This window comes from Excalfactoria chinensis, chromosome 6 (assembly GCF_039878825.1).
Source record: "Excalfactoria chinensis isolate bCotChi1 chromosome 6, bCotChi1.hap2, whole genome shotgun sequence".
Classification (NCBI taxonomy): Eukaryota; Metazoa; Chordata; class Aves; order Galliformes; family Phasianidae; genus Excalfactoria; species Excalfactoria chinensis.
Genome location: NC_092830.1, coordinates 31,078,193 through 31,105,988, shown reverse-complemented (window position 1 = coordinate 31,105,988; position 27,796 = coordinate 31,078,193). Strand labels below are relative to the sequence as shown.

General features: G+C 36.1%; 1 protein-coding gene across 6 annotated transcripts in view; it reads right to left on the bottom strand.

Annotated features, from left to right (window-relative positions):
• ATRNL1 (attractin like 1) overlaps positions 1-27,796 on the bottom strand; it is a 403,630-nt gene that overhangs the window by 309,078 nt on the left and 66,756 nt on the right. For all 6 annotated transcript variants that reach the window (XR_011904014.1, XR_011904015.1, XM_072339810.1 and 3 more), the window contains exons 10-15: positions 24,036-24,190; positions 14,184-14,268; positions 12,549-12,757; positions 10,093-10,211; positions 2,850-2,982; positions 833-1,014 (exon numbers count right to left, since the gene is read on the bottom strand). Coding sequence is in view for 4 of the 6 variants with exons in the window: in XM_072339810.1 (XP_072195911.1) it covers positions 833-1,014; positions 2,850-2,982; positions 10,093-10,211; positions 12,549-12,757; positions 14,184-14,268; positions 24,036-24,190 (883 nt within the window). In the remaining 2 variants the exon portion in view is untranslated. The remainder of the gene's footprint in view (positions 1-832; positions 1,015-2,849; positions 2,983-10,092; positions 10,212-12,548; positions 12,758-14,183; positions 14,269-24,035; positions 24,191-27,796) is intronic.

Sequence of the window (27,796 nt, the reverse complement as noted above, 5' to 3'; positions counted from 1 at the left end):
AAGTTACACTTTCCTGAAGACAGGGCTCACCATTAACTTCTGGAGAATTTTATTCTGCAGTATCCATAATAATGCTCTTTTCAAGCAGTTGAGTTTATCCTACTTCTTTCTTTTTCTTTTTTTAATCTAACACAACTTTAGTGTCCACAAAAAGGAAGAAAAATGCATTTCATATACAGTAAGATTAACTGTAGAGGCGATGAAAAGCAATTCATTCACATGAGGAATCCTCACATACCTATAACTTCACTGAGTGTTACGAAAACAAAAAGGAAAGGTGCTCGTCAGCTAAAATGGTGCATATAATGGACAAAGTCTGTTCTGCTACAAAGTGAGCAGAACAGAAAGAGAAGGAAAAGTCATGCCATGCCAATAGTCATTTCAGCTTCCTCTTGGAATAGCCAAGGTATTCACTACTCAAAAACAATCCTAAGAGAAGTTTTACCTATACTGATATGAAAGCGAAGACATCTTTCTGTGTTACAGTAAAAAAATATTTTCCCTTTTCTTGATTCCTGCCATCACAGTACGTTCAAAGGGATGAGAATTCCTTTAATCAGCCTTCTTTTCATCTCTTAAAAGTCATTTGTAAACAGTAATCCAAAGCAGTTAAAGCAGGTAAGGAGAAGCACTTGGGAACGTTAGGTTTAAGCACAAGTTTTCTTTAATATCCCACACATCACTGATATCAGTCTTTACCACCACATTATATTTCCTTCAAGTCCGTATGAGGGCAGATACTTTCCTCTGTCTACCGTGGATAAAACCTTAAAATAGATTCCTCAGAGAAAATTTAATTCACGGGAACATCAATCACAGTTACCCAAGTTACCTGAAGTGTGTACTTCTGTATTTCATCCAGAACAAATTCCACTTCTTTTGAGGTTGTTAATGAAGCAAGATTCCCACTTAAATTGTAGCAGTACAGTTTGGCATTGTCGTAGCTTTCACGACTAGAATTTATGCGGAGGCAGGCATCTCCAATGTGACTCCATCCTTCCCCACACAGGTGAGCTAGTATAAAAAGCAGATGGTTAAAGCTGAATTGAAAAACAATTAGAAAGTCTAAGAAAATGTGAATTTTATCTTCTTGAGACTGTAGTTCAAAAATATAGGCCAATTATAAGTTTCCATTTTCAAGTCACATAAATTAAAAATAAATGAATATAGTAATACACTATCAAGCATTCTCATTTAAAAAATTAGAATATTGTTTTGAAAACTAATGTATAATTGTCTGAAATATTTATCAGAGATATACTAACTTTCATTATGAAAATATCGTTATTACACTTTTTCCCTGTATTCATATTTGAGCACAACTACACATTAAAGATCAGATTATGTATATAATTAACAACACTTCAGCAATCAGTTTTCTTAATTGCAGACTAAATTTCAGAAATGTGAAAGCAACCATTCTGGAATTAAGAGATCAAAACTGTATCCTGTTTTACTTTATCACATTTAAGCCTAAATATAAACACAATCAGAATGATAAGAATTTCTAGTAACATCTTAAGAAGCATTTCCTTTTCAACATATTTCAGCATTACTCAGATGTAGATAACTATCAAAAGTTAATAATTCAGTGCAATTATTGTAGTTAATATTTACATAAATGTCACAAACACAGCTTAATACTGCATATACCACATTCACAATTCCTGTAAGAAATGTTGTTCATTAACTTTAACTGGACATAGAGATCAAATGGGAAAGGCCCTGATATCTACCTGCACATATGTTGTTATGAATACAAATTACAGAATAAATATTATTCAGAATGTCAGCCTTCACCTTCTGAGAATATCTTATATTAGCATTTTAATATTCACAGCTCCCATAGTATTACAAACATTATGCAGTCAAGAAACTGGATCTCAGGCCATATCTGTGCAGCTAAACCAAAGTGTAATTTAAGTATAATTTATGAGGCAAAATTCCAGCCAACAGAAGTAACAGTGTCAGTGAAAGTGTAACAGCAGAGCATGGCAGTACAGCAATTCAGCTCTGCACTCAGGGATCCCCACAGGCTGAAACCCATCACCAGACCGCACGCTAGCAATCTGTGTGTTGTAATTACACGTATTCACATTGTGTAGGCTCACTCAGAAGTGAAGAGTCAGCATCAATAAAACAAATCTAAATTTTTGCTTTTAAATATAAATGAACTTTGCAATAATCAAAGAGCTGAGGTTGGAAGGAACCTTAAGGAGCCCCCAGTCCCACCTCTGCAATGAGTTGGGTGCCATCAGATCAACACCCAGTGTCCCACTCAACCTGACCCTGAGCACCCCCAGGGATGGGGCATCCACAGTTCTATGGGCAGCACTGCCGGTGCCCCACAGCCTTTGAGTAAAGAATGCCTTTCTAACAATTAACTTAAATCTCCTCTCCTTTAGTTTATAGCCATTCTCCATTGTCCTGTCAGATTGTGTAAAAAGTCCATCCCCCTCCTAAGATCCCCTTAAGTACTGGAGGGACACAATGAGGTGTGCCCCCAGTACCTTCTCTTCTCCAAGCTGAACAAGCCCAACTACCTCAACCCATCTTCATAAGAGAGATGCTCCAGACCTTTGATCATCTTCATGGCCCTTCTCTGGGCCCACTCCAAACAGCTCCACATCCTTGTGCTGGGGCCCCAGGGCTGAATGCAGTACTCCAGATGGGCCTTACCAGTGCAGAATAGAGGGGAACAATCATCTCCCTCACCCTGCTGCCACCCCTCTTCTGATGCAGCCCAGGACACAGCTGGCCTTCCAGGCTGCAAGAGCACACAACAATGGAGGAGACTTCCTCAGTTTTGACAACTATAAAAAGCAGCATCTCTGCTGTGCAGCCCTTACCAGGTAATGCCTGGCACTCCTGCTGCCGCTGGTCCCATTGGCAGTTCAGGTGCAGCGAGCAGCTCTTGCAGCTGGTCAGCTTATTGCAGATCTGTTCGTTTCTCACATGACATTTGGTGTAGTTTTTAACAGACTACAAAAACAAAACAGACACAACAGCATATTTTAAGTCAAACTGTCAACAAACCAGAAGTCAGAACTGAAATACACAGCAGGTGGGTTCCTCTCTGAAAACCACAGCCATCTAAAGCCATCAGCTCTTTGCCTGGGTTCACCTGGCAGTTGGTGGAGGTCAAGAAAGGCATCACTAGAGCACAAATCACCCCACTTGTCCTACACAGCTCACTTCAGATGGCTAAAACAGCACTTGGAAAATGCCACTTATCTGTATAGGATGTAGGATGAGCTTAAATATCTAAAACATTTTCATTAGATAGCTCAGGGATATGCTCTCACTAAATCATTTCATTCCCATGTTATCTGCAGGCTTAGCAAGTGAAGCAATCAAGGAGATAAAAAAATGAAGCAAGCTGCAGGTGTAAAATGACTACTCCTCACTGATGACATAAGAACACCCTCTATACTGTCTTATCAGGATCAAGAGAAACAAAATAGAAACTGTATGTGGACACAGGTGATTGCAAGAAGATAATTTTAGAATTTGTCACAAGTCACTCTTATTGTACAGTTTTAATTGTGAACCTGTAAACAACTCATTGACTATAAAATTTACAAAACAGGAAAGCATCTTACCCATCAGTTACATAAAAAGCAGGACTAACTTTGGCACTTGAGGGTATAAGAGAAGCAGTAGATACAAAGGAGATATTTACCCAGTTGTTGGGTTATATCCTCCTGAAAGGAAACACTCTGAATACAAATCTTTGCTCTTCCTACATGCTACTTTAAATCTGAGATACAATGCTGATAACTTATGTAATAAACTGCCCAAGATCTTTTGCCCATTTATCAGTTTATCTCTAAAGCTGTCTCAAATAACTTCCTTGCAGGATAATTAAAAACAGCAGCCTGTGCTGGTGCTTCACTACCTACACAGCACAGGAGCGCTTTCTGATGTTTCTGTGTTCCAGTTTGCACCCATTGCCTTCTATTCTGTCACTGGGTACCATCAGAAACAGCCTTTGCAGCCTCCCTTCTGACAAGATCTACACTCTGGCTACCCTTCTCTGGGGTTAATAAACAATCCCACCTCTCTCAGCTTTTCCTCATATGACAGATGCTCCAGCACCTTAAAACGTACAATATGCAAGTTCACATTAAAGTATATTTCCATAACAGACAGGTAAACAAAGCAGTTATATTTTAAAAAGGTACCAAAAATGAGATTAGTTCATGGGAAAAGGGGAAAAGATTCTTGAGTTATTACAGGCTTGTCAAACTGCAAAGAAGTATAATTTATCCGAAAAAGAAAATCATTATGTTGAGATAGCTTATTTTTGGTAGTATTAAGAGATAAACAACCCATGAACTAAAGTAACATCAAAAGATATCCTAAAGGCTTCAGAACATGCTCAGCCTTTCAGGTAACCAGAAGTTTTACATAAATTCACTCATTCGTCAAATGTCAATTCACAGCTATAAGCACTCATGGATATATTTAATGCAGTAGAAATATATTTTCTCAATTTATTTTAAATACAAATATTTTTTCTGGATTTCAGTTATTTAACTTGTTTTTTGTTTTTAAGTCCTGAAATAATGCAATTGTCAAAATGAATTTTCAGTCTTACACACTACCAGCTTAATTACTGTCGTTTAAGAATAATTCTTTAAGCCTTCATTGGCAGAGTTTCCTATTGGTGTGCATAATACGGAAGATGCTCTTTTGTACGCAACAGAGCCAAAGGCAATGCTGCAAAGTAATAGAATGTCTACCTAGACCAGTAAATGCATACAGACTGTAAAGAATGTGATTCCTCTGGTACGAATCTGCACGTAGTTTCACTCAGCTGTGATGCATATTCACAAAACTGCCTGAGAAATACTGAGAGAAGAAGAGCCACCTGCTCATTTCCAAGTCCTCAACTAATCCACTTTTAAAACATGATATTGTCAAAATCCATAAACACTCTCTGGCTGCTTTTTAAAATAATATATTCCTTAGTAACATTATATACAGATTACTATTGTCGAACTAAACTTAGATATCTGTTCCATTATTTTCTAATCATGAAGCTTGTTGTGTGTTGGTTATTTCATTTTTAAAATAAAATTGAAACTATTAGTGAGTCTTCCATGACAATGTTCTGTTGTAGTCCCTTATTCCCAGCACTTATTCCCGTTAAATCCAATTTAAACATTGCCTGAAAATTTCATTAGTTCAATGTAGACGTAAATCCAACAGGTAATTCATATTAAGGCAATATTAAGGTCATAACTTAAGCTACCAAACCCAATAAAACTCAGAAATATGACAGCCCATCTGTTACTGAACTTCTGTATTTCTGTAGGATATTTGTTTTTTGCACACTCAAGTATCATTAAACTGTTATGTATAGTTTCCTATTTACATCCACTTTACTGATTTTTCAGTACTGATCTCAATAGGTGGTACACAGACAGACTTTTGAACTGCAGTGATTTCCTACATCCCCACTCTAGAATGAAAATATTACAGTAGTTAACGTTAGAACTTCAGAAATTATTACTAAACAAAGTACATCTCCTTCCTCCTCCTGGATTTCCCAGGGTAACGATATAACCACATCTAGTTTGTCCAGCCTAGTTATAAATTATCAATTAGGTTTGCTACTCTATCAATCAGCTGCCAGTTTTTACCTAAAAATTTATGACTTACCAAAAAAATATTATTTATTTCTATATTTACAATTTCTTCTACTACTTTATAAATTTCCCCATTGACTGTTCTTTATATTCCTCATATGTAGGGATAACACTATGATGCTGCTGATGATTATTATTATTATTGATGTTAGTATTGTACTTGCACTATGAAAGAGAAAATAATCTTTCTGGAAGTTGTGCAAATATTACACAAAGACAACAGTTCTTGCCTCTAAGGTGTTGCATAAAAACAATAATATAGGTTTACAATTCTCTTTGAAGCACCCTCTAGCACCCTCTGTCCCTCCACAATATGCTCTTTACCATCTCTTTCACTGGTTCTAAAACATTTAGTTTACATTGCCATGCTCAGAAATGGAATAATTTAAAGTAACTTAACACTTTGGAGTGCATTAGATTACTCAAATCAACTGAAGTTTCACCGTATTGCATGTGTGGGGATTGACACAAGAAATGCACAGACTTCTTTTGGAGATACAGGTGTGAGTTGGTCACAGTTGCAGAAAGAACTTATCTCCCCTCATAGCCACAAGCAAAAATGCCATACAGACTGGATGCAGAAACAACTCAGATACATTTCTTCCCAATATACTCACTCCAGAACATATACATCAGACATACTCCTCTTGAAAAGAAGCATCTCAAACTGTTCTCTGATACAGAAAAGTATTACAGTTGTGTGCAACTGCCTGGTGTTCTTGATCCCAATAGTTTAAGTGTTCTCAGTGTAGTCAGCCTTCGTAACAAATTTTACTGTAGAAGAGTGTAACAACAACAAAAGTTGGGATAGAAGAAAGAAGTTCTCATTAATTCCTTCAGCTGGCCTTTCAGGACTCATGCTTGGATGTGAACCGGAGTTTGATATGAATCAGAAGAGGGGACGATTTACGTTTAAAATATGAAGAAGCAAAGCCAATTTGTTCTGATACGCACCTACTGTGAGTATTTCCCAAAGAACTGGGTGAGAGGGAAGACAAAGAAATGGTTTGGAAAAGATGCTTAAAAAAGAAAAAGAAAAACAAGTCTTCAAAACTTGGTAGTATATATATATAAAAAATAAATCAAGATATTGTCTGGTACCAACCTACTGATATACTTCAATGTTTTCAAGCTTTTTAGTCTATAAGCCCAGCAGCACTTGAGCTGATCACAGATAAAAGTGGCATGGTACTTACGCAAACCCAGCTCACCCTCCTCTTTCTCAAGCACAGAGCTTAGACAAGACTGGCAAGCAGGAGAAATTCTAGCACTTTCAAGGTTTTAATGCAAATATTTTTTTCAGTGTGTCTGCATGTATTTGAAAAGCACAACTGCAAAAATAAAACAGCTTTATGGTCATATTGCTTTGCTATATTACTGTCCTTACAAATGATTACGCTCTTAATATATCAAGAAACTGCCACTTCGTCTACCATTATTTTGCTCCATTTCAGAAGAGTAAAAGAAAAAATAAATTGATAAAGCACATTTTTACTGTAAAATTCATGCTCTCTCTTTGTCTTCTGTTGCAGCTGGCAAATTCTCTTCAGCCTATGTTCATTTTACTTGTCACTAGGAAAGATTTTGTTTTCATGGGATGGCTCAGTTCCTTCCTGTGGAACAGACCAATTGTTTGCTTATACTTCAATGTTGCTACCCTCAAGAAATTCAATACCTTGTAAAGATGCAGCAACTTGGAAAGAAAATCTTTCCAAAAATGTGTTTCTTTCAGTTCTGTTTTTTAAAGGACTGGAAAATGAAGTTGATAAATTGCTCTTTTTGTGATGTTTCTTTACAGAATACGAATATGGTCAGTTTTATGAACACATTCAGCAAGTATCACTGCCACATGATGCAAAATCAAGCTTTTTATAAGCAGATGTCCAAAGTGATCATTATTTCATTAAAAATTACTTTGATCCACATGTGAACTTCTTCCCCTACCTAAAAATAGGCAGAACGATGTGATGACCAGAGTCCCACAGGTAAAAATCAAGACAATCTACTCCATGCTCACACTCCAAATAAATCATATATATAAAACAAGCAAGACACAAATTCCTTTTTAAATAGGTAAAAGAAATGAAGGCGTGAAGCAGAGAAGATAAGGAAAATAAATAGTGTGACAGAAAGCTGTTTATTCTAACTTCAGAAAAGTGCAATACACACTGCTTAGAGGATCATATATGTGGTACTAATAAGTTTCAAAAGCAAGACAGGACATTCCTGTTTAAATTTCCTTCTTTTATGCAAAGAGATTGAACAAATGGGAAAAATAAATAAATAAATAAGAGAAGTATACTGATGAGGTTGTTACCTCCTTGCAAAAATGTTACATAATACTCTGCGCTTCAGAGCTGAAAATTGTCTTGGACTAGATGCAACAGTCTCCATGGAAGGGCTTGCAAGAAGTGGTTATGCAGAGATTAATATGCCATATATCATGAAGTCTGTATGAATACTGAATAAGACAGCATTAAGTCACTAGCCATAGAGAAATTCCAGTACCATCTTGAATTATTCCATATAATTTAAGCGCATCCTAGTTGGGGAAGATTGGACAGGATAACCCCTCATCCTTCAATGATAATATACTGTTTTAGATGACGCAGAGTCAATTAAAATCATAGTATGCAAAAGTATACAACTTAGGTGAGGCTTTATGGGGAAAAAAATAAAACAGCTTGCTAGTACTGAAACAAGACAAGACCACCAAACAACCTGGCATTGCAAGCCCCTGTTCACAATTACACCAGATTATTATGCACTATGAGGATATACCCTGATAATCCATGAGCCTCCACAGTGGTGTAATACAGTGCCCCATTAATGTGCTGATTCATATCAGATAGTGAGCATAGGCAGGTAGGTATACATGTATCATCAGTGCATTATTAGTACAGCTAATGAAGTCCATCTGTCCAAACAGCAGAGTAGTTTCAGGAAATCTCCATATTTCATAGCCCTGCCAATCAGTGTCCATCACATATCTGTGATTATGAGGCCAATGCCAAACTGATTGCCAACATACCTTTAATTATCTGGGCAGTTTCCGTGAAGAATACACAATAAATTCTGTAATTTTATTGTCATACTCAGCTGGACATTCTATGATCTAAGCAATAAATTGAAGAGTTTGCACAGCTGCAAAAACAGGGCTTTCTCCTTGAGATATTTGAGTCCTCAGCTTGTTATCCCATTATGCCATCACAGCATTGTCAAAACATTTTCAAATTGTAGGACTATGAAAATGGCTAATCAGCCTGATTTGTGCCATTTCTCAACATGGTGCCATCCTGCTGATGCTATTTTGGTAGGTTTATGTTAATAGCTTCATAATTCTGCCTCCATAGTCTACCAGATAACACATTAATTTTGAAATAGCCATATCCAGCTTATGGTACCTCTTTTCGAAAATGTTTTGGATACGTTTTCACTATCACATTCCCTACTAACTCCACTAAGAGCCTTTGCTACCTGCTTTAAATCCTGGATAAAATGTAAGAAATGATATAGCAGACTAGTGCATCAGTTCCTAATTAAGCTGACAGTCTTGGTCATGAACAATTATGAAAGAAAAATAGATACAGAACTGAGAAGCCTGTGCTAGAACACCCAGTACTCCATATTTTCTAGGTATGAAGATGGTCTGCTCTTTAGCAGCTATTCCTTGCTTAATAGTTGAAAGCCATGGCTAGAAGATTGGTACTTAACACAGTATTTTCTGTATTCAGTATTACATGCTTCTCAAAAATCAAATGAATGAGCAACAGATACAGCACATGCTGGACAAAGTTTAAAACATGGCTCTAAGCAATATTAAAAACAAAATAACGCTGCTGAAGTCTAAATGTTCTATCTTTATAAATACAAACAATATACACAATCTCAGTAAATCACCTGATCTTATGACGACACAGGCTCATATTCCTTTAATAAAAGGAGATGCAACCCTATGATTTAAACAAAAACATTTGTATGATGACCAGTGATCAGAACATCAAGACTAAAGAAACTGACCTGGTTCTGTTCAAAAGGGAAAGAAAATGAACTGCCACGCATCATGGGATTCCAGCATTTCTACCTGCATACTGTGGGCAGCATATGCTCAAACACCAAGCTGGTAATGACTCTGGGACATTCCAAATATTGTTATTTAGGAGATAATAGTATTTGTCCTGAGAGATATACACAGTGGACTAACATAATCAAAGATTCTTTTTTTCTTGGAAGGGATATCTTTACTGCAGTCCGAGTCTGCCCTCTGAAATATTTCTACTGCAAAAGTCAAGCTTTTGTTCAAAACAACCTACTAGTTGTACACTTTTCCATGCAGTGCAACAGGCCTTGGGTTTAGTTAGGAGAAAAAAAAAAAAACAACAAAAAAAAAACACAGAATTAGCATTAATAACACAATCATGAATTTGCAAAGACTCACCACACTACAGTTACTGTTTGCTGAAATGCACTTTTTGTCATCACACCACTGGCACCCGTTTGTATTGGCAGTACAGCTCGCACAGTCTGCATATCGGTAACATCTGTCATCTGCAGCAGCTGCAATACAAATGAAAGTCAAAAAGAAACACAGGACTATATTTTAAAAACTTGCCTAGAGTATTTTCTGTTACATCCCTTATTTAAACTCTAGCCATTAAATGAGGGTTTAAGCTGTTCTGGGAAATAAGTTCTATTCAGTTAATAATATCCTTCAAAAATTCAGCAAGTAACAATCATATTTGAAGGTTAACCAAATGAATATTCACTGATTTGCAGCACATAAACGTTTTTTTGGACAGTGTGTAAATTTAACCTGTAAGAAAGCTTCCTAAACTACTGATTGTTCACTCCTTTAATATAGAAGATGGATTTTCTTTAGATTAAAAAAATAAATAAATAAATAATAAAAAATTTGATTGCTGTCAGGAAGCAATGGTAAAAGCTTCTAATACAAAAAAATAAGAGAGCTGTTAGCAACACAGAGTCCTTCTAAATTCAGTTATCACAGTTAGTCAAGAAATTAGAGAGTTCTGTCATTTCGGTATGAAAAATCTTGGAGAAAAATTTTCATGTCAATCCCTTAACGCAAGGCTCAAGAACTTAGACGGAAATTTATGCTATTTAAAACAGTTTGAAACACGAATACTTTATTTCTGGTATAATTGCAAAATCACCATGAACCCATGGAGGAGAATTCCTATCACATCCTACACTAACTACTGTGTTTAATGTCTCTGCATCTAGAAACAAGTCTTGGGACCATGAATTTTTAAGAGATTCCATTGCCAGGAAAGGCTTATTATCCAACAATTGCTCTTTCACAAACCCATTAAAGTTTCTGCTTATGTTTTAATCTTGACCATCATCACTTTTCTAACATGATGCTCTCAACCAGATAACACTTGAGCCAAGTAGTGTAAAAGAACAGAATGAAAACACAGCTTTGGGCAGAATGTTATCACCTAAAACTGGAAGGATATGGCAGTAGTGAAGATGGGCTGTCCAGCTAGCAAAAGTTTTGACAGATCCACACAGCTTCTTCAGAACTGCAATTCTCAGCACCTTGTCACATATATGTTTAGGTGCAGTTCTACCCCAGTGCAGAAGCATTCAAAATTGGGCCTAACTTTCCTATTATCTTCAACCTGACAATGTTTTATTTTCATAAACACTTGTTAATACAAAGATATGCTGGGGTTCTCTTTGAAAACAAGATCTACTTTCACCTGTGTTACATCTGAATTTATAGTCTCAAGATCCTTCTTTCCATAAGGAGCTGAAATTTTTTTAGATTCTAGATCTCTTAATATTATGAAACTCTACAAAAGCAGTTCTTCAGAAAACTACCCAGATAACCTTTCGGTTAGATAATGCATCTTTTTCCAAGTTTATATCCAGTTCAGAAACAAATAAGAGCTAACAGAATAAATCCAAACCATCATGAAGCACTAATAGTAGAACTAATAATTTATTAAAAAGCACTGAAAGTAGACTACCATTTGTACATTTAATAAACAGCCAAATTTCGGGTGGTGATTTTATATTGTATGTGATGAACGACGTGAGTAGAAAATAGGTATACGTAGTAGCAATGCATATGCTGTTCATGTAAAGTATAAGAATTACACTTTCAAAAGCAATTTATTTATGACACGCCAAAATGCTCAGGAACAAGATTGCTACAGTTATTCATAATGTTCAATTGCTTTTTCAAACAATATATGGCTATCATAATGCCACACAGAAATTCACCAGGCAAACTTGCACCCACTTCAACATAGTGCTGCAAACGACTTGTTTGTCTCAAGTTTGTCTCCAGCTGTGGCTGAACTCTATACTTCTATACAAATGTCCCCACTGATATGTAAACTACTTGAAATAGTGATGTTTTCCCTTTCCTATACTGGTACATACAGACATGACAGTGCCATATGCCTGTAATGGTAGCTATCACTTGCAGGGCCATCTGTGCTCTGTCTGCTGAAATCAGAACCCACGGGCTATTATTTAAGTAAACATGTATTTATATACACATGCATTTACACACACAGTCCAGCAAATGAAAAGGTGGAGAAAAAGGAAAATTCAGAGAAATTATCTGTAAGATAAACCTTCAAGTTCTTCAAACACAGTGCGCAAAATTCAAACTCTTCTCTTTGAACCCTCCTATGTTTCACATTCTTTAGCACCTTAAGTTTGTTTGGCAGGTTTTTCTGTATTTAAAATTCCCCCAAAATCAGAGTTCAATAATTGTAAAACAGTAATCCCTAAATTGTCAGAATGATTAGATCAGCCTGTTTGGATTGTTTTCCCCATTTCATTGAATTTGTTTTGTTTTTCCTCCCTCTGTCTCCTACACTGCATCAAAAATTCATACAGTAAGACAAGACTCACCAGTTTTCTTCGGACATTTTGCTCGAAGGATGTTGTTAGCATTTCCAGATTCCCAGGATTCACAATGTTTCTTGTTCCACAGACACCTTATCCCTGGACGAGCGTTCTTGCACAGCTCTTCATCTCTGAATGCTTCACAGTTCGGAGGCTTGTATACAAGGATGTCATTCAAAAGAACACTTGAAAACCCCCCAAATATGTACATTGACCTATTAAGAAAAAGCAAGCAAAGCATATTGTAACTATAAATACGTTTCCTTTTTCTTTAGCTGTCCTGATAGACAATAAAAAATATTATTTTTAAAAATTAAAAAAATAAAAAAATAAAAATTAAAAAAAAAAACACAACATTCTTCAGATCTCTCTACTTAAGGCCCTGCCAGTGATTGCATTATAATGATTGATATGCTTTTCTACATATTTCTACATGGAAGTATAGACTAAAAGTCACTCCATGTTGCATCAGTGGGTGATACATAGCAAATGTCTAGAAAGTAAAAAGAAGGGATAGGCAGGAAACAGTACTCATTTTTTAGTTTCATAATGGAAAGATAAAGTGTGATAAAATCACCTGCAAGAAATGAGAACATTTTCCTTGAAAATTTCAAAGCCTACCAGTAATGCTTAGGGATGGATATCTGGCTTTGGTACAGTAGCAGCTAAGATCAAAGGCAGAAGACCAGAGTTGAGATCTTATCCCTTTCTTCTCCTTTAGGATTAAGAGCAGTCTCAATTAAAAGAAGCTCAGAAAGAACTTGTGTATCTGCTGTATCCTATACTCTTATAATAGATGCAATCATATAGTTACCAATAAGAGAAATTTTTGAAGAGTATCTCATAACACATTATCTACTTCTTAAAACCTTTCCAAAAATACCATTAAATTCTAGAAGGGCAACAGTAATTTTCACCTTGAATCCAATTCACTGCATAAATACATTTCTTGAGTATAAGACATAGCTTAGTTGTTTCAAAGCAATATCAGAACGTGAAATCTGTTGCTAAATTCACTCATTTCCCCAGTTTTCTCTTAAGTGACTTTTGCTGATTAATTTCAAGTGCTGTGTTACAGCTTACTGCTTTGTTTTTATTAAAATCTGTTAAAATCTTATTTGAATTATTACACCACCATTATTTCTGATCCTATGTAGAAGATCTGTAGATGTCTGCCTATACTTAAACAGTGGGCTTATAATGATGCCAACAACATACAGTGATCAATAGTGTGGGACAGTCATCTGCAGTAGCGGAATGTCAGACATTGTGTCATTTGGCAACAAGTAATAACAAGACCCGCACAAGCAAACCTGACGCACATCCAAGTGAGAATTACAGTGGGTCCTGAATTAAAATTCACTGCAGCTCACAATAGTGACAAAACAACTCAGTAAACCAGAGAGTTCAAATGAAACAGCATTGGAATAGGTTCCACTGCATGCCAAATTGCTTGTTAACACTACAGCTGACTACTGATATGTCAAGCCACTGCTAAGCACTATTTTACATGTTAATAAATTGTATCAGTTATGTGTCATTAAGCCATACTTCACACAGATATAATTGCTGTCTTTTTTTTTTTTTTTTTCTCCCCATTACAAAAGATGGTCAAGAAAATTTAAAATATGCTTCATTTACCCGTTACTGACAACAGCAGTGTGACCAAATCTGTTGACATCTCGGTGCAGGTTAGGTTTTGGTAAAACCTTCCACTCATCACAAGCTGAAAGACAAAAGGAAAACATACAGTATTATACAAAATAACCTCAAAATTTGCATCAAAATACATGCAGAATGGATTGTATTGGACAGTCATCTATATTTAAAGCATTGAATAATTTTATCCCCTATTTAACTGCATTTACATCCTCTGATCTGGGAGAGGACACCCACTGTAAGAAAACACCACCAACTCCTCATCTCCTTCAAATGTTCATACATGAGTTCATTACCTGTTGGTCCCACCAACTCTAAAGTACAATTTCTGATTCAGATACCTTTTAGAACTTTCAATACAAGCTTCACGTTGTTGCTCTTTGTTGTTTAGTTCTTATGTTTACTTTGGTTTTTATTTAAGCTGTTCTATAAAAATCAGCAGGACTTTTTTTCTTCCCCCTCTTTCCACTGCTTCCATTAGGCAAAAGCTGCTTTTACCTACTTTGAGCAGAAGCATCCCACAGAGATCAACAGTCTGAAAAGTTCGTTGGCTTACAGCAAGACTGCACAGAGAACGTTTGAAACCTTACGCTTTCCCAAGTGTTACTGTAATTATTACACAGATTTTTACCTAATAGTACTGATTTCATTTATCTGTACTATTCTAAAGATGAATACGTCTAAATGAAGTAAGCCTTATGCACACTGAAAACATATTTTTAGATATGAATAACTTTTGAAAGTCGTAGAACTGGTTAAATCTAAAGCAATATCACCATATACTACATAGTCCAAGGAGGTCCACTTAACATGAAAAAAATAAGAAATAAGAAGAAATTTCAATACTTTTCTTCCCTACTCCCTTAGATTGAAAAAAAGTAAAAAGAAAACAAAACAAAATAAAACAAAACAAATGGATATTAGGACATCCAAGAAGGAGAAACTGTCCTTAAGGTCAGTGTTATCCAGCACCAAAATTGCTTTAACTGCTGGCCACCCTGATCCTGCTTTCACATCTACTGTCAGAACACTTCAGCTCCACTCTTGCACATCAGATGCAGAAAACCATTCACAGCAGCTCTCTGTCCAGTTTGCTTTCCATGATAGAACCACACACTGACCCAGCCTGGTGGGAGGTCATTTGAGGGTGAATTTGGCGCATGAGAGGAGGCACAACCAGGGACAACACTTCAGTAATAAGCAGCTTGGGGGACCAAGGCTTCCCCAGAACAACAGCTAGAGCCCATAAAAAGTCAGAGATAGATGTAATAGATAAAGCAATTACAGCATTCTGTAATTTGGAAACAGAAACTAAAAGCACATAATTACCGAAGTAATGCAATTGGTCCAAGCAGCAATAATTTCAGTATCATACCTGAGCGAATTTAGGAGTTTGAAGTTTTTGAGTTTTTGTTCACTGTCTCAGTGGGCCAACAGATGTCAGAATCCACTCTCTAAGCATCTACATGCTGTCACTGTAACGCTTATCATAATACGATTATATTTTTAATACACAGCATCTCTCCACTGTTCCCTGTTAATCTCTACTTAAATGGAAAGGTACATACATGCCAGAGAGATGCTCTTGAACAGTGTCTATAGCAGAGCTCACAGTACAAGAACATCAATTAATTGTTTATGATCACAGGGTTCAGATGAGGTTGGGAATAATATTAAACATAAAAGTTCTGTATCCAGCATATATCGCAGTAACATTGGCATTTGATGCTTCTATGATGTTTGAATCATCTGACAGCTTAAGACCAGCAGCAGTACTATTTATTGGTAAATAAAACTGATCAACAATTGTGTGTTCAATTTTTATTCCAAGAATGTATTTCCATTTTAAAAGCTATAAAGTTTCAACACATCAGCAAAATCTTTGTGTTGTACTGCAAAACCAGAATATTGCTGCCACTGTAAGTCATTGTACCTTAACAGAAACTACATGTCTCAGCTCATGTCAATAATGGTAAAGAAAACACTTAAAGAAAACATTAAACTTTCAGCCCATCTAGGAAGGCATTGCATGGTATTTTTTTTTTTCTTTGTACACACATATACAAATAGTTTTTTCTTGTACTTAGAATCTTACTTAAGAAAAAAAATGGGATTTAACACTGAAAGAAAACCATAAAACCATAATAAAGGCCCATTTTCAGATAAGAAACCCTTGAGGGCTTGAGATATAATAATTCCTAGCTTGCTGACGATATTTGTCAAACTGGCAGTTCTTTTCAATAGAGTACAAGAGGAAAGGGAGGAGGGAAGCACGTTACAAATAGTCTTCCCTCTTATCTCCTCTGAGCCTTCTCACTGACTGCTGAACACTGAACAGGGCATTGTGCAAGAAAAAATATGGCTGTGGTACTTTAAATTCCTCATCAGAATTTCTCTGCAAAGACTGGTTGATGTGAAACACAGATAGTTAACTAACAGGTGGCCTGGGGCTCTTACTCAGTTAAACAAAAAAAAAAAAAAAAAAAAAAAAGAAATAGAATTCATCCATGCCTATCATCTTGAAACTTCTTTTCTTCTTTTGAAGATCTCAAAGTACCCGCATTTCCAAACTTACTGTATGGTTTCAAGAATAAAATGACAAATAGTAAACAGCATAATTTTCAACATTATCTATCAACACTGCAGCCTTGTCCACTGCATTTGTTGCTGTAACAACAATGGTAATCTTAAAGGAATAAACAATAAAATACTTTTCTCTGTTGAGAAACAGAAATTTATTTTAATGAAACACAAACTAAGAAAATGAGAGATTTATTCTATTCATCCAAATAAACAAATTTTCTTGTCAGTGAGAAGTACAAGGCAGAGCACAGGGCCCTTCCTTCCTACCAGTATGACTTCAATGTCAAGGACAAGTATTATCACGTTATATCGTGGGAAAGAGTTTCATATTCCTCCCCTCGCAATACTTATAACACCATTATGAGATATTACAATGAGATAATGCAGAAGTGTCTCTTAGAATGAATTCAATCCCCATACAAATCACATACATCAGGAAACACACCAGTACCATGCATTAGACTTAAGGTAACCCAGCTGAAGCTGGTAGAGAAATACACTCGCGCATACTAGCATGCATGATTTTTAGGAAAAAAGAAATACATTTCTAATCAACATTGTCACATAAGTGAAGTAGTCAAAACCAGACATGCTTTACAACATTGAAGGAAGCAACTCCAAAGAAAAACTGTTGAGATAAAACCATAGAGAAGCTGATCGGTATCTTATCAGCCTACACTCCCTGGTTTTCCCTGGCTGATGGAAACTCCACTTTCAAATCTCAGCAGCAGAAACAATGCCAGCTCAGAACTTGCAGATGGAATCTGAGAAGATGCTTACACTGTTTCTTTTTAAACGACAGAAAGAGTTCATAATTCCAAAATACAATAGAAGGAAAAATACTTATTTTCCTCTAACTCCATACTAGTTAGAGTAATGATCCAAGATGTAGAAAAAACAGGATCATTTCCTGCCCAGTGGGACTTAAACCTAAAGCTTTCATCTCAAAGAAAATGCTCTAACCCTTTGAGCTAGGTGGCTCTTCACCACTCTGTTACTGCTGTTACACTAAACAAGAAAAGAAAAGAAAAAAAGAGAGTATTGTCAGAAACAGGGAGGAAATGGAAGCATTGCTCCAGCCTCACCTTTGTTAGTGCAGTCTAAAAACAGGCAGTGTTCTGTACCCTATTTCCAGAATCTTATCTGTATTTCTGAACTGGAAGATAAGGCAGGAAGTCTCTAGAGAGGGATATATATGTCAGTGTATCAGTATAACTGACTGATATACTTAGAAGCACATACAGAAGTAAATAACCATCTAAATCACCTGAGTTAGGAAGAAGCAGAAAACTTATTTTCCAACACATTAATGCTGAATAAATATTTTCCTTTGTTCAGGTAATAAACTCTTACTCTCAGCAAACCAGAAAGGCAAATGTGTTTGAAACAGCATGAATTTAACTATAGATGTAACATATACATCAGAGTCTATATACATAACAGCAACTCTACAAGCAATATTCTAAAAACAATAACCTTAAGCTTTACTTTTAAATAAAGCAATTAGTGCATTACGTTGTTATGGATTTCCTCTTCTAATTGTATAGTGATACAGAGGTAACTGCTGCTACAGAGTGCACGAGAATTATCTATATGACTTAGTGCTTAGGAAAACATCACACCTAATACATCATAGATGTTGTTTTATATTTTGTTTGTGATGGCTTATTGATAAACTGTTTGTAATTCCAGAAGAATGGACAATAGTACAAATACACACTTTCTTAAGGGGGATTTAAAAAGAAATCTTTACCAGACATGCAAACTTAATCATTTTTATGACAAAAATGAGAGTTTAAATGATTTATTTTACAAGTCTACAACAATTATGAAGAATTATTTTTTATCATGAAATAAAAGTATTTTTATTACCACTGAATGGGCAACCAATTCGTACCACAGGGGTCAACCTCAGGGGTCAATTTTTAAGATGCTTTCCAAACTTCAGAAATTTAGTTTTTAAACTTTGGATAGCATAGGAAAAAAGCCTTAATACTACACAAATAATGTCTTTCAAAAGCAAATTTATATATATATTATTTATTATATTTTAAAAGTCAGTAGAAATCCAGAATGTAGCAGGATTTACAATAGAATCTTATCTTAAATGCACGTTAGTGCATTAAATCGCACCCTCCTATAAATACAAGCAAACCTGCAATACAGCTACCACCAGAAGAGGGCAGGCAAGCAGCTGCCAAATTGCAATGATTTGAGAGTTGGTTGGGTTGCTTTTTTTTTCTGTTTTCATAGAGCTTCTCTGCCTGTCGTTCTGCACGTGTTCCAGGAGAACCAGATACAGTGCTTTAAACAAAAAGGCAGAGACTCAGCACTCCATACAGTGAAATGGCAATTGCTGCCTCAGGGATACAGAAATATATTTACTAACATTACCATTTAGCCACAGACTAAAATCAATACCCTATTTTTTCTAAAAAAAAATCTTTTTTTTTTTTTTTAAAGTACTAATCTAAGCAGTTAGAAGCTCACCTTTCTGTCTCACTACTCATAAAATACAACTACAGATACTTCCTATGCTATAAGAATAGAAATGTAAAAGATTTGGGCTTGAAGTGATGTGATGCTGAGTATTACTCCTAGGTCATGATTTCACAAGTGAAAAAACCATCAATCACAATGGGCTGGAAACAAGTTCTTCAATATATGCTCTGGAGTGTCATTTTGTGTGTGTATAAAACATAGTCAGTATTGTTTTAAAAACTCTTTCAACACCTTCCCCAACTTGAAAATTGAGCTCTCTTTATGACTGCCAAGACCCACACATATGCATCTTTCTAACTGCTCACCCCATCATTTTGCGATCACTTAATTTTGGCCAATTCCTCCAATTTCCACATTATTGGGAAAAACTGGGGTTTCAACTAAAACTTTTGACAAGCTAAATATATTGAGAAAAAGAGTATATTTCCAGTGGTGTTAATATCATAAAAATATAGATCAGAATTGTGCATTTATGATTCGATACATCCATCAGTTCTGTAGTATCAGTTATGAAGCAGCAGAAGGAAAACAAACGCATGAAATGCACTTTAAATCTCGCCCAAAAATTCACAGATTGAAAACGAAAGTGAAGAAATAAAGCTAGAATGCTGGCCCCTCTCTTCTACCCAAGCATTTAAGAGAGAACAGAGCAAGGTGAGATTCTTGTTCCAAAACCCATTACCTCATGAGATATACTCATGGCACAAAGTTGTTTGTGGTTATAGCCCTGAAAATGGAACATCGCTGAGTGTTCGTTACATGACTGTCGTTATGAAGGACATCCCATGTACGTCAGCTTCCTTTACACACTGAACAGGTAACTGTGGCACTCCAGTGACCAGTAGGTAAAGAAAAGCCATGATCATCATCAGATAAAAATAGGTCCAACAGAGCATTCAATGCAGTGGCAACCTTGTTCCCATTGTTATGGCTCCTTTTTAGTCTCATAAGCACAGTCAGTAAAAAATTCCTCACCTCCCCAAGGATAACCATTTGAGGATCTTTACACAAAGCTACCAGAGCAAGAGAAGATGACAAACATATAGCAAAGAACATGTCTGTAGAACTCATTTTATGCTGCAGACTTCTCATTGTTCTATTGTATGTTTTTTAATAAATATGTGAAATAATATTGACTGATAAAAATAAGGGCAGCACAGTTTTTATAGCACCTCCAGATTTCTGAGTCTTCAGCATTAACAAATATATTCAAATGCGGGAAACATTTAAAATTACTGAATCCAGCTCTTTCTTGGCTCATGGCACTTAAAGTATCTAAAATTTATGTATGTAAACTAAGTTCAGTACCTAGAGAGCAATGGTTGGCTTCAGAAAAGATGAATATAATCATTCCATTCCAAGCCTAGTGAAATGAATTGCTCTCTGGAAATACTTATTTCCTGCCACTGACTTCAGGAGGAGCCCAGATTACGCGCTGATATTAGAAGCCAGCCCATCAGACACCAAAAATTAATTCAGATGAATGTCTCCAAATCGTTATTTCACATTAATATGAAAAACAGTAAGCATTTTCATGGATAATAAAAAGCTGAAGCACACTACCCATAAAACTATGCCATATATAATAAAAGATATTATCAAAAGTATTCTGTAGCTCAACTTGAACATAAATAGTAGAGGCTCTATCTCTAGGACTCAGCTGGTTTCTAGACAGCATCCTTTGCAAGGTATCAAAGAAACATGATATCGATAACACAGTATATTTTGTCTTGCAATCGTTCAAAGCTCATGATACATGCAAGACAAATAAATTCTGAAACATACTCATTCTCTATTTATCAAACTCTTAGAAAAATAAGTATTTACTGCTTTCTGAATAAGTATGTCTGTATCTAATGTGTGCCATGAGACTGTGTATTTAATTTGGCCAAATGAATAATACAGAAGATTAAGCTTGCATCAAATCAATCTTTATAGAATTTTTTAAGAATAACTACTACATCTGTTCCCTTTTGGACTTCTCCAGCATGAAAATGCATGGAAGATATGACTTTTAAACAGCATATTAAATACTGTAATTAACTAGGAAAATGAAAAAACAGAGATCCTGTTGCAACTAAGAAGTGTACTTAATGATCATGAACTAGAATAAACAAAAAAGTGTCCCGGTATGTGAAAGTCCACAGGTTACACTTATTCACATCCTAGGACTCATATTACTTGTTTTCAAGTGCACATTCTATAAAAAAATGTACAGCACTAAGTAGTATTGTCCCCTAACACAGCAGGAGGGGATAGTCCTGCTTCATTAACAATTAAAACCAGCTGTAACCTTAACTAGTGGGAAAAATCAATCGCTTACTCCATCAGAGACCTGCACAAAAAACTACAGAAATGTAGAATAGAAATAAAGTAAAAATAAAAATAAAGCTGTTCTGAGAAGATTCTATTTACGTACCTGGTGAAACAAGCAGGTTAGAGCACACGTTCCATGTAATAAATTTTCCATTTGTTTTCTTACAAGAGCAAGCACAAAACCATAAATAGACATCAACTAATCCCTATAAAAAGGGTTACGTCTCACCTCTTACTATAACTGTAGCCATATGACAAACACTTGCCAAAAGCAGATGTGTTTGCTATCTACAAGCTATTCTCAGCAGGATCCAGTGTAAGTATTTCCAGAATTTTAGCTCCCAGGACAAGTGGTTGTCATATGCATAAAATAGCAGCATGACCAAAAGAGAAGGGTTTAGGTCAAGAACAGAGGCAATAAACAGAAACCATTACGGACTCCTAAAAATTGCCCAGGTTTACTGCCTGCACAATCCTACGCAGAGGCTTTTTCACAACAACCGCACAGCTCTCACAGTAGGCAATGGCTGGAACCATTTAAGAGTGACAGCTTGCACCCTTCTGGTCTTCTCTGGAGATTTTTACCTTAAACAGTATTCCTCCAAAGTGTATTCTTCTCATATATTTATAAACAACAACCTTTTCTGCTCTCAGCTCCTGTCTTGTAAAATAAAATATACCACATCCTTTTATTCTCATCTCGCAATGGTTTTTCATGCTTCAATCAACCTTAATACCCATGCAGAGCCTAACTTGAGTTTGTATTAAACTCTTGCTTCACAAATTCTTCAAAAATTCTTCTTCAAAAATATCCCCCCGGGTCCTGAAAATTGAATTCTTCTCTGTGCATTTATTTCAATAGATCTGCATAGCCTACCATCACAGCACAATGGCACTCCAACTGTACACACAAGCCATTGTCAACCCCAGCTCATAAGAGACAATTCTTACACATCCTAACTGCATGACTTCCTAACTGCATGTTCCATTTGACACTACTTCATGACAATCCTTACTATCAAATCATCTCATTCTCCATGTATGACAACTCAGCCCCCTCCCACCTTCTTGGTGCTATCAAAGTCTGTGTGACTTTTGGTTTTTTGTAGTAGAGGGTTTATTTTGTTCAGGCTTGTTGGGGGGGAGGGGGGGATGGGGGGGGGGAGAGAAAGAGCAAAGGGAGGTTTTACTTCAGCTTTTGAGCTCCAATCACTGAGAATTTTAATCCACCATTTGTACCTCTGTAAAGCATAGTAGCAGCTTCACAAGGTCTCAACTGTATTCACTTATTTTTAAGCACTTGAGGCTCAGACATCCAAAACTAAAATTCTTCTGACAAAGCACATACAGCTTAATAACTTTCTTGTCTGTGAAAAGAAGACTTGTTTTTAACATAACTATGTAAGTGTCCCACATTCTATTATCAGCCTGACTCATTTAATGTCATTATCCCATTAGCCTATGTGGGGGAGTAGCCACGAAAACCCTCCTTCCACTTTGCAAGTTTGCTCATTCTAGATTGTGTGAGGTATTGTTTCATCTGAAAAAACATTCATCAAGCTAGTCATCCTGATCAAATAATGTTTTTTCAGTCTCAAAGTTGGGAATCTTAAATAATATTCTAATCTGAAATGTATGGGAAAAAGAGTGGGTGAGAGGAGCTTGTCAGAGGAAGATATCCAGCACAATCCACATATCATGGCTATCACTTCAAGCTGACTCAGCTACAGCAAGTAACTTAACACAATCACTCTCCCAAGGGTCTGGTTCTCCTCAGCTTTTGTTGATCCTGTTTTGCCATCTCCTCATGCCATTTGCCTCTTTCTGATGCAGACCTCCTACATGTCCTCAAAGCTCTATACTTGCAACAGCTCCAGCTTTCTTAGTTTTCAGACCATCACAACCTCACTAGGGCCTCACCTTTCAGACCACTGCCTGAATGTCTTTTCCATGTCTCTTTATTGGTCACAGCACTTTGATATAAGCACTAAGCAGTGTGTTTCACAAAACACCCCCAGATCCAAACCACTTAGAACTTACTTGGGGGAAAACATTTTCTTGAAATTCCAGCACTGGCCTTTGTAAGTACCAGGTAGATGTTCAGTATGAAAAACAAATTGACATTTGCTGGTCATACTCACTAGCCAGTCTTTTCAACACTTTCTGACAACAGTAAAATGCACTTTTTGCAATTCATGTAGAAATATCTCCTATTTGTAGGAGAACATTATTCAAATGAAAACAAAATATGTTTTGTCCCACAAAACAAAACATAAAGACTATTAAGAAACAAGAGTCTGATTTCAGTTTTACAGAACAATTTTTAAATAACTTTAAGGTGTTTGTGATGAAGACATTATAGGAATATATTAGGTGGCCATTTGAAAGCAACAGTAACTTAAAATTCAGTGAAAAAAAGAATACAATACATACCTATGTCATACGCAAGAAAGTCAGCCGAAAAGCACTTTGCTCCATTACTCAGAGAAGTATCATTATGAGTGTTTCCACCAAAAATGAGCATAGCTCCATTGATCAAGACAGCTGAATGTAGATACCTTGCAAAACCACTCTCTTTCAGAATAGTCCTGCAAAATATAAGATCAACGTTATACATAACAACACTTGGAAAAGTCCTGTGTGTGCTGCACACCAGGAAAATTTACAGGTGAAAACATCTATGGCTGAAAAAAACACTGTGCAAACACTGAAGGTATTATCCAGTAAACAGATAACTTTCATTCTTCATTGACTAAGGATTTGTTCATGTTGTAACAAATACACATTGAAAAAAAATACACTATATTTTAAATCAGTCTGTCAAATGGTTTTTCTAGAAAAAAAGTATGTTTTACAATCTTCAGAAATTACTAATGATATGATAAATTTTACAACTGATTTAAAATCCATTCGTTTTATTAATTTGTAATCTTATATTTCCCAAGCCATGATAATTTTTTCTTCAGTAAGCATAATAAAGAATGCTTGGTAAGGCTAAAAGAATATTCAGATGATCCCAAGTATTAGAAGCGGGCAAACATGTTTTATCTCAACACTTAATCTTGGAAAAGAAATAGTAGAAGTCAGTTCAGTAGAAAAACACTCGCACCACTTTGTCCATATATTCACTTTGCCAGACTCAAACACAGAATTTCAGCACACAAAAATTCAAGCACATGGAAAACGATTAATCATTTCCTCTCCCTCCAACTGTTTTGACCTGTGCACATGGCCTGCCTTGTGCTGGGTAACAACATATGCCCAGCAGTACCCCAGCCTATAAGTACTACAGATTTAGAGAGTAGAGATTTCAAGTGTTTCAAGCACAGCCAATAAATCTTAGCAAAGGAAAGAGTAAAAATTTGTCAATTTTGCCATCATGAATTATTTAAGTAGAACAGCTGTAGACACATTTGTGAAAAGCTGCTTTGACCACCAGAACAAAATAGTATTTATATTCCTGTAGGGAACTTTTATTTACATAACTTTTAAATTGACAAGTCTGAAGTTTAAAATTCCACTCCGACCTGTACTGTTGTGTACCCATACAATTAACCTGTTTTGTCATTCATTTCCTGTAATGAAATTCCTTCTCACTGAACAATACTGTCTGCCTTGGATCACAGTGGTAATATTTTTTCAATAATTTTTACATTATTACAAGGACTGGGAGAGTCCAAGGTATAGCTCATTACTTTGACATAATGATTTGAATTAATTACCAAAACATCAATTTTGTTCTTTGCTGGGGATTTTTTGTTGGTTTTTGTGTTCTTGGAAAAAATTATTAGTTTGGTTTTTTTTTTTTTTTAAGTGGATTTTTTGTTCTTCCTATTCCTGAATAACATACTTTGAACATATTGTACCACATGGATGCATCTTTTTTAATCTAAGTTTGATAAAGAACATATAGGTAGATATACTGTGCAGGCATACTCAAAAAATCAATATCTTGCTTCAACTCATCAGTTATTGTATGGGAAACTGTTGATCACAGCCTGAACCTCTGATTAACCACCTGAGGCAAGCAAAGAGTCAGCTGGGGGAGCACAGGTGAGGGTAATTCAGTTGTGCTACCAGAAGGGGTGGAGAGTGACTCTCATTCTCTGAAGATCTCTCCTTTGTGGAGTTTACTGTGAATCTTCAACATTGGTGAGCATTTTTCCTTTATCCTTCTACCACAATAATCTTTTGTACAAAACATCTTGCTTAACCTCTGTTTACCTGTTAACTGTACAGTTACAAAAGTACAAAATCAGAAATGACAAGAAAAAAGAATAAGGTATTATTTTTCACTGTTACTTTCTACTATTAATGGAGAAAATATTTCCATTGTGAGCTGAAAATATGATAACACCCAACACATGCTGTCCTTAACCATTCTGACCAGAGATTTCTTTGCAAGTCTTTTGCTTTATGGTGTTTCTCACCTCCACCCTCCCAATTTGCATTAATTGCCATATGCAATTATCCAGCCTTACAGCTGTCTACAAATGCCTTTCTTAGCCACTGAAAACCTAAACAGCCATGCACTGCCTTGGAGAAAACCAAGGATTCTGCTCTCCACTGGGGCTACATTAACAATCCCAGCAGTTATTATTTGGGTTACCTAGTTGCCTACTTGAACCATGGTGCTCCAGTCCCCATGTAGATTTGTTGTGGAGATTTCTCTTCTCGACCTTTTTAATATTGCTTGCTCAGTTTCACCCTTTCACATAACAGTCGCTTTTTCCCCCAAGAATCAACAGAAGCAGAAGGGTAATACAAATACAGGTTTGTTAATTTGGCCGTGATTTTCACTATTCATCAGCATCAGCGATGAGAGCAATCTTCAGTACTCTCCAAAACATTTCAACCCTATGGAAATTAGGCACCTCAGCACACTTCGCGCTGAATTCATAAACTACACACCTATACATGTATCTGCAAGCAACGGTTGCAAACAGTAGTCCCAGTTAACTATATCGATGCTAAATGTTGTAGACAGCAGCGTGATGTTATATGGTAACAGAAATACCCAGCAGCAAGCAGGTAGTTCCAGGGTATCAGGCCATCACCTAAGCCCCCACTACCAACTGCAGCATCATGCAAGTAATGCAAACCAATGGAAGCGTCGCAAACACTGATCGCACATCAGAAATAATGTTCACACTAGGAAACAACTTACTACCCCCTCACATCTTAAGAAATACAAAGCTTATTCCTAACTGATATGGAGAAAATGAAAACTCATGTGCCTCTGAATAAAACAGTTGATTGGCTTTGCACACAAAGACATAGAACAGCATGTGAACCTCAGCCAGATGGGACTGAGAAAGAGGGGATGGATAAGAGAGAAACAGAAGCAGTGAGCACAAACAAATGTGTGTGTGGGAAAATAAACAGGCACATGGGTATGAGAATCAGTTGTGACACCACCTCTGCCTTATACACCACTCTTCCAGTGATGCATTCAGGCTCATCTGCCTCACTGAGTATTCTGAATAGTTTATAAGCTCACTGATACATTAACCAATTAACCACTACTGCGTGGTAGTGTCTGACCCATCCCCTCTGCTGGTTTTCACTCCCATAGTATGAAATCTTCATGAAACAAAATTGACTTATGCTCTTTACAAGCTGCCAAGAATACAACATTAATATAAGCACAGAAGCATTCATTAATAGTTACGGCAGTAATAATGAATAATAATTTAATATTATTATATTGTTGAATAGACTTTCAAAGGATACAATATCACTATGATCTGAGAACAGAGTAAGAAAGCATTAAAATTTTAGCAATTTAAAAATATATTAAAGGGAACAAAAAAATTGTACAGTGCTTCTAACTGATGTGAGCGAGTAGCATTCAAAATAAAGAGCCTCAGCAAAATCATACCCACATCATTTCCAACAGGCTGATCTGAGAGCAAGTCTTGCATGCTTTAACTTAAGCCACTAGCGCTCAAGGCAAACATTAAACTGCAAGAAGAAAATGTTTCAAGAAATAGATGTTTGTCTCACATCATCTTTAAGAAGAAAAAAAAACAAAAGCGTTTAAGGTCAGCTTACATATATAACACATAAGGAGCATTCAGAAGTTAAAATAGACTTGATGAACAAGGAACTGACAAAAATAGAAACATCAAGAACAAAAATCACTACGAATCCTATTCAACAACCAGAACATTTTCCTTTAGATAATTTCACCT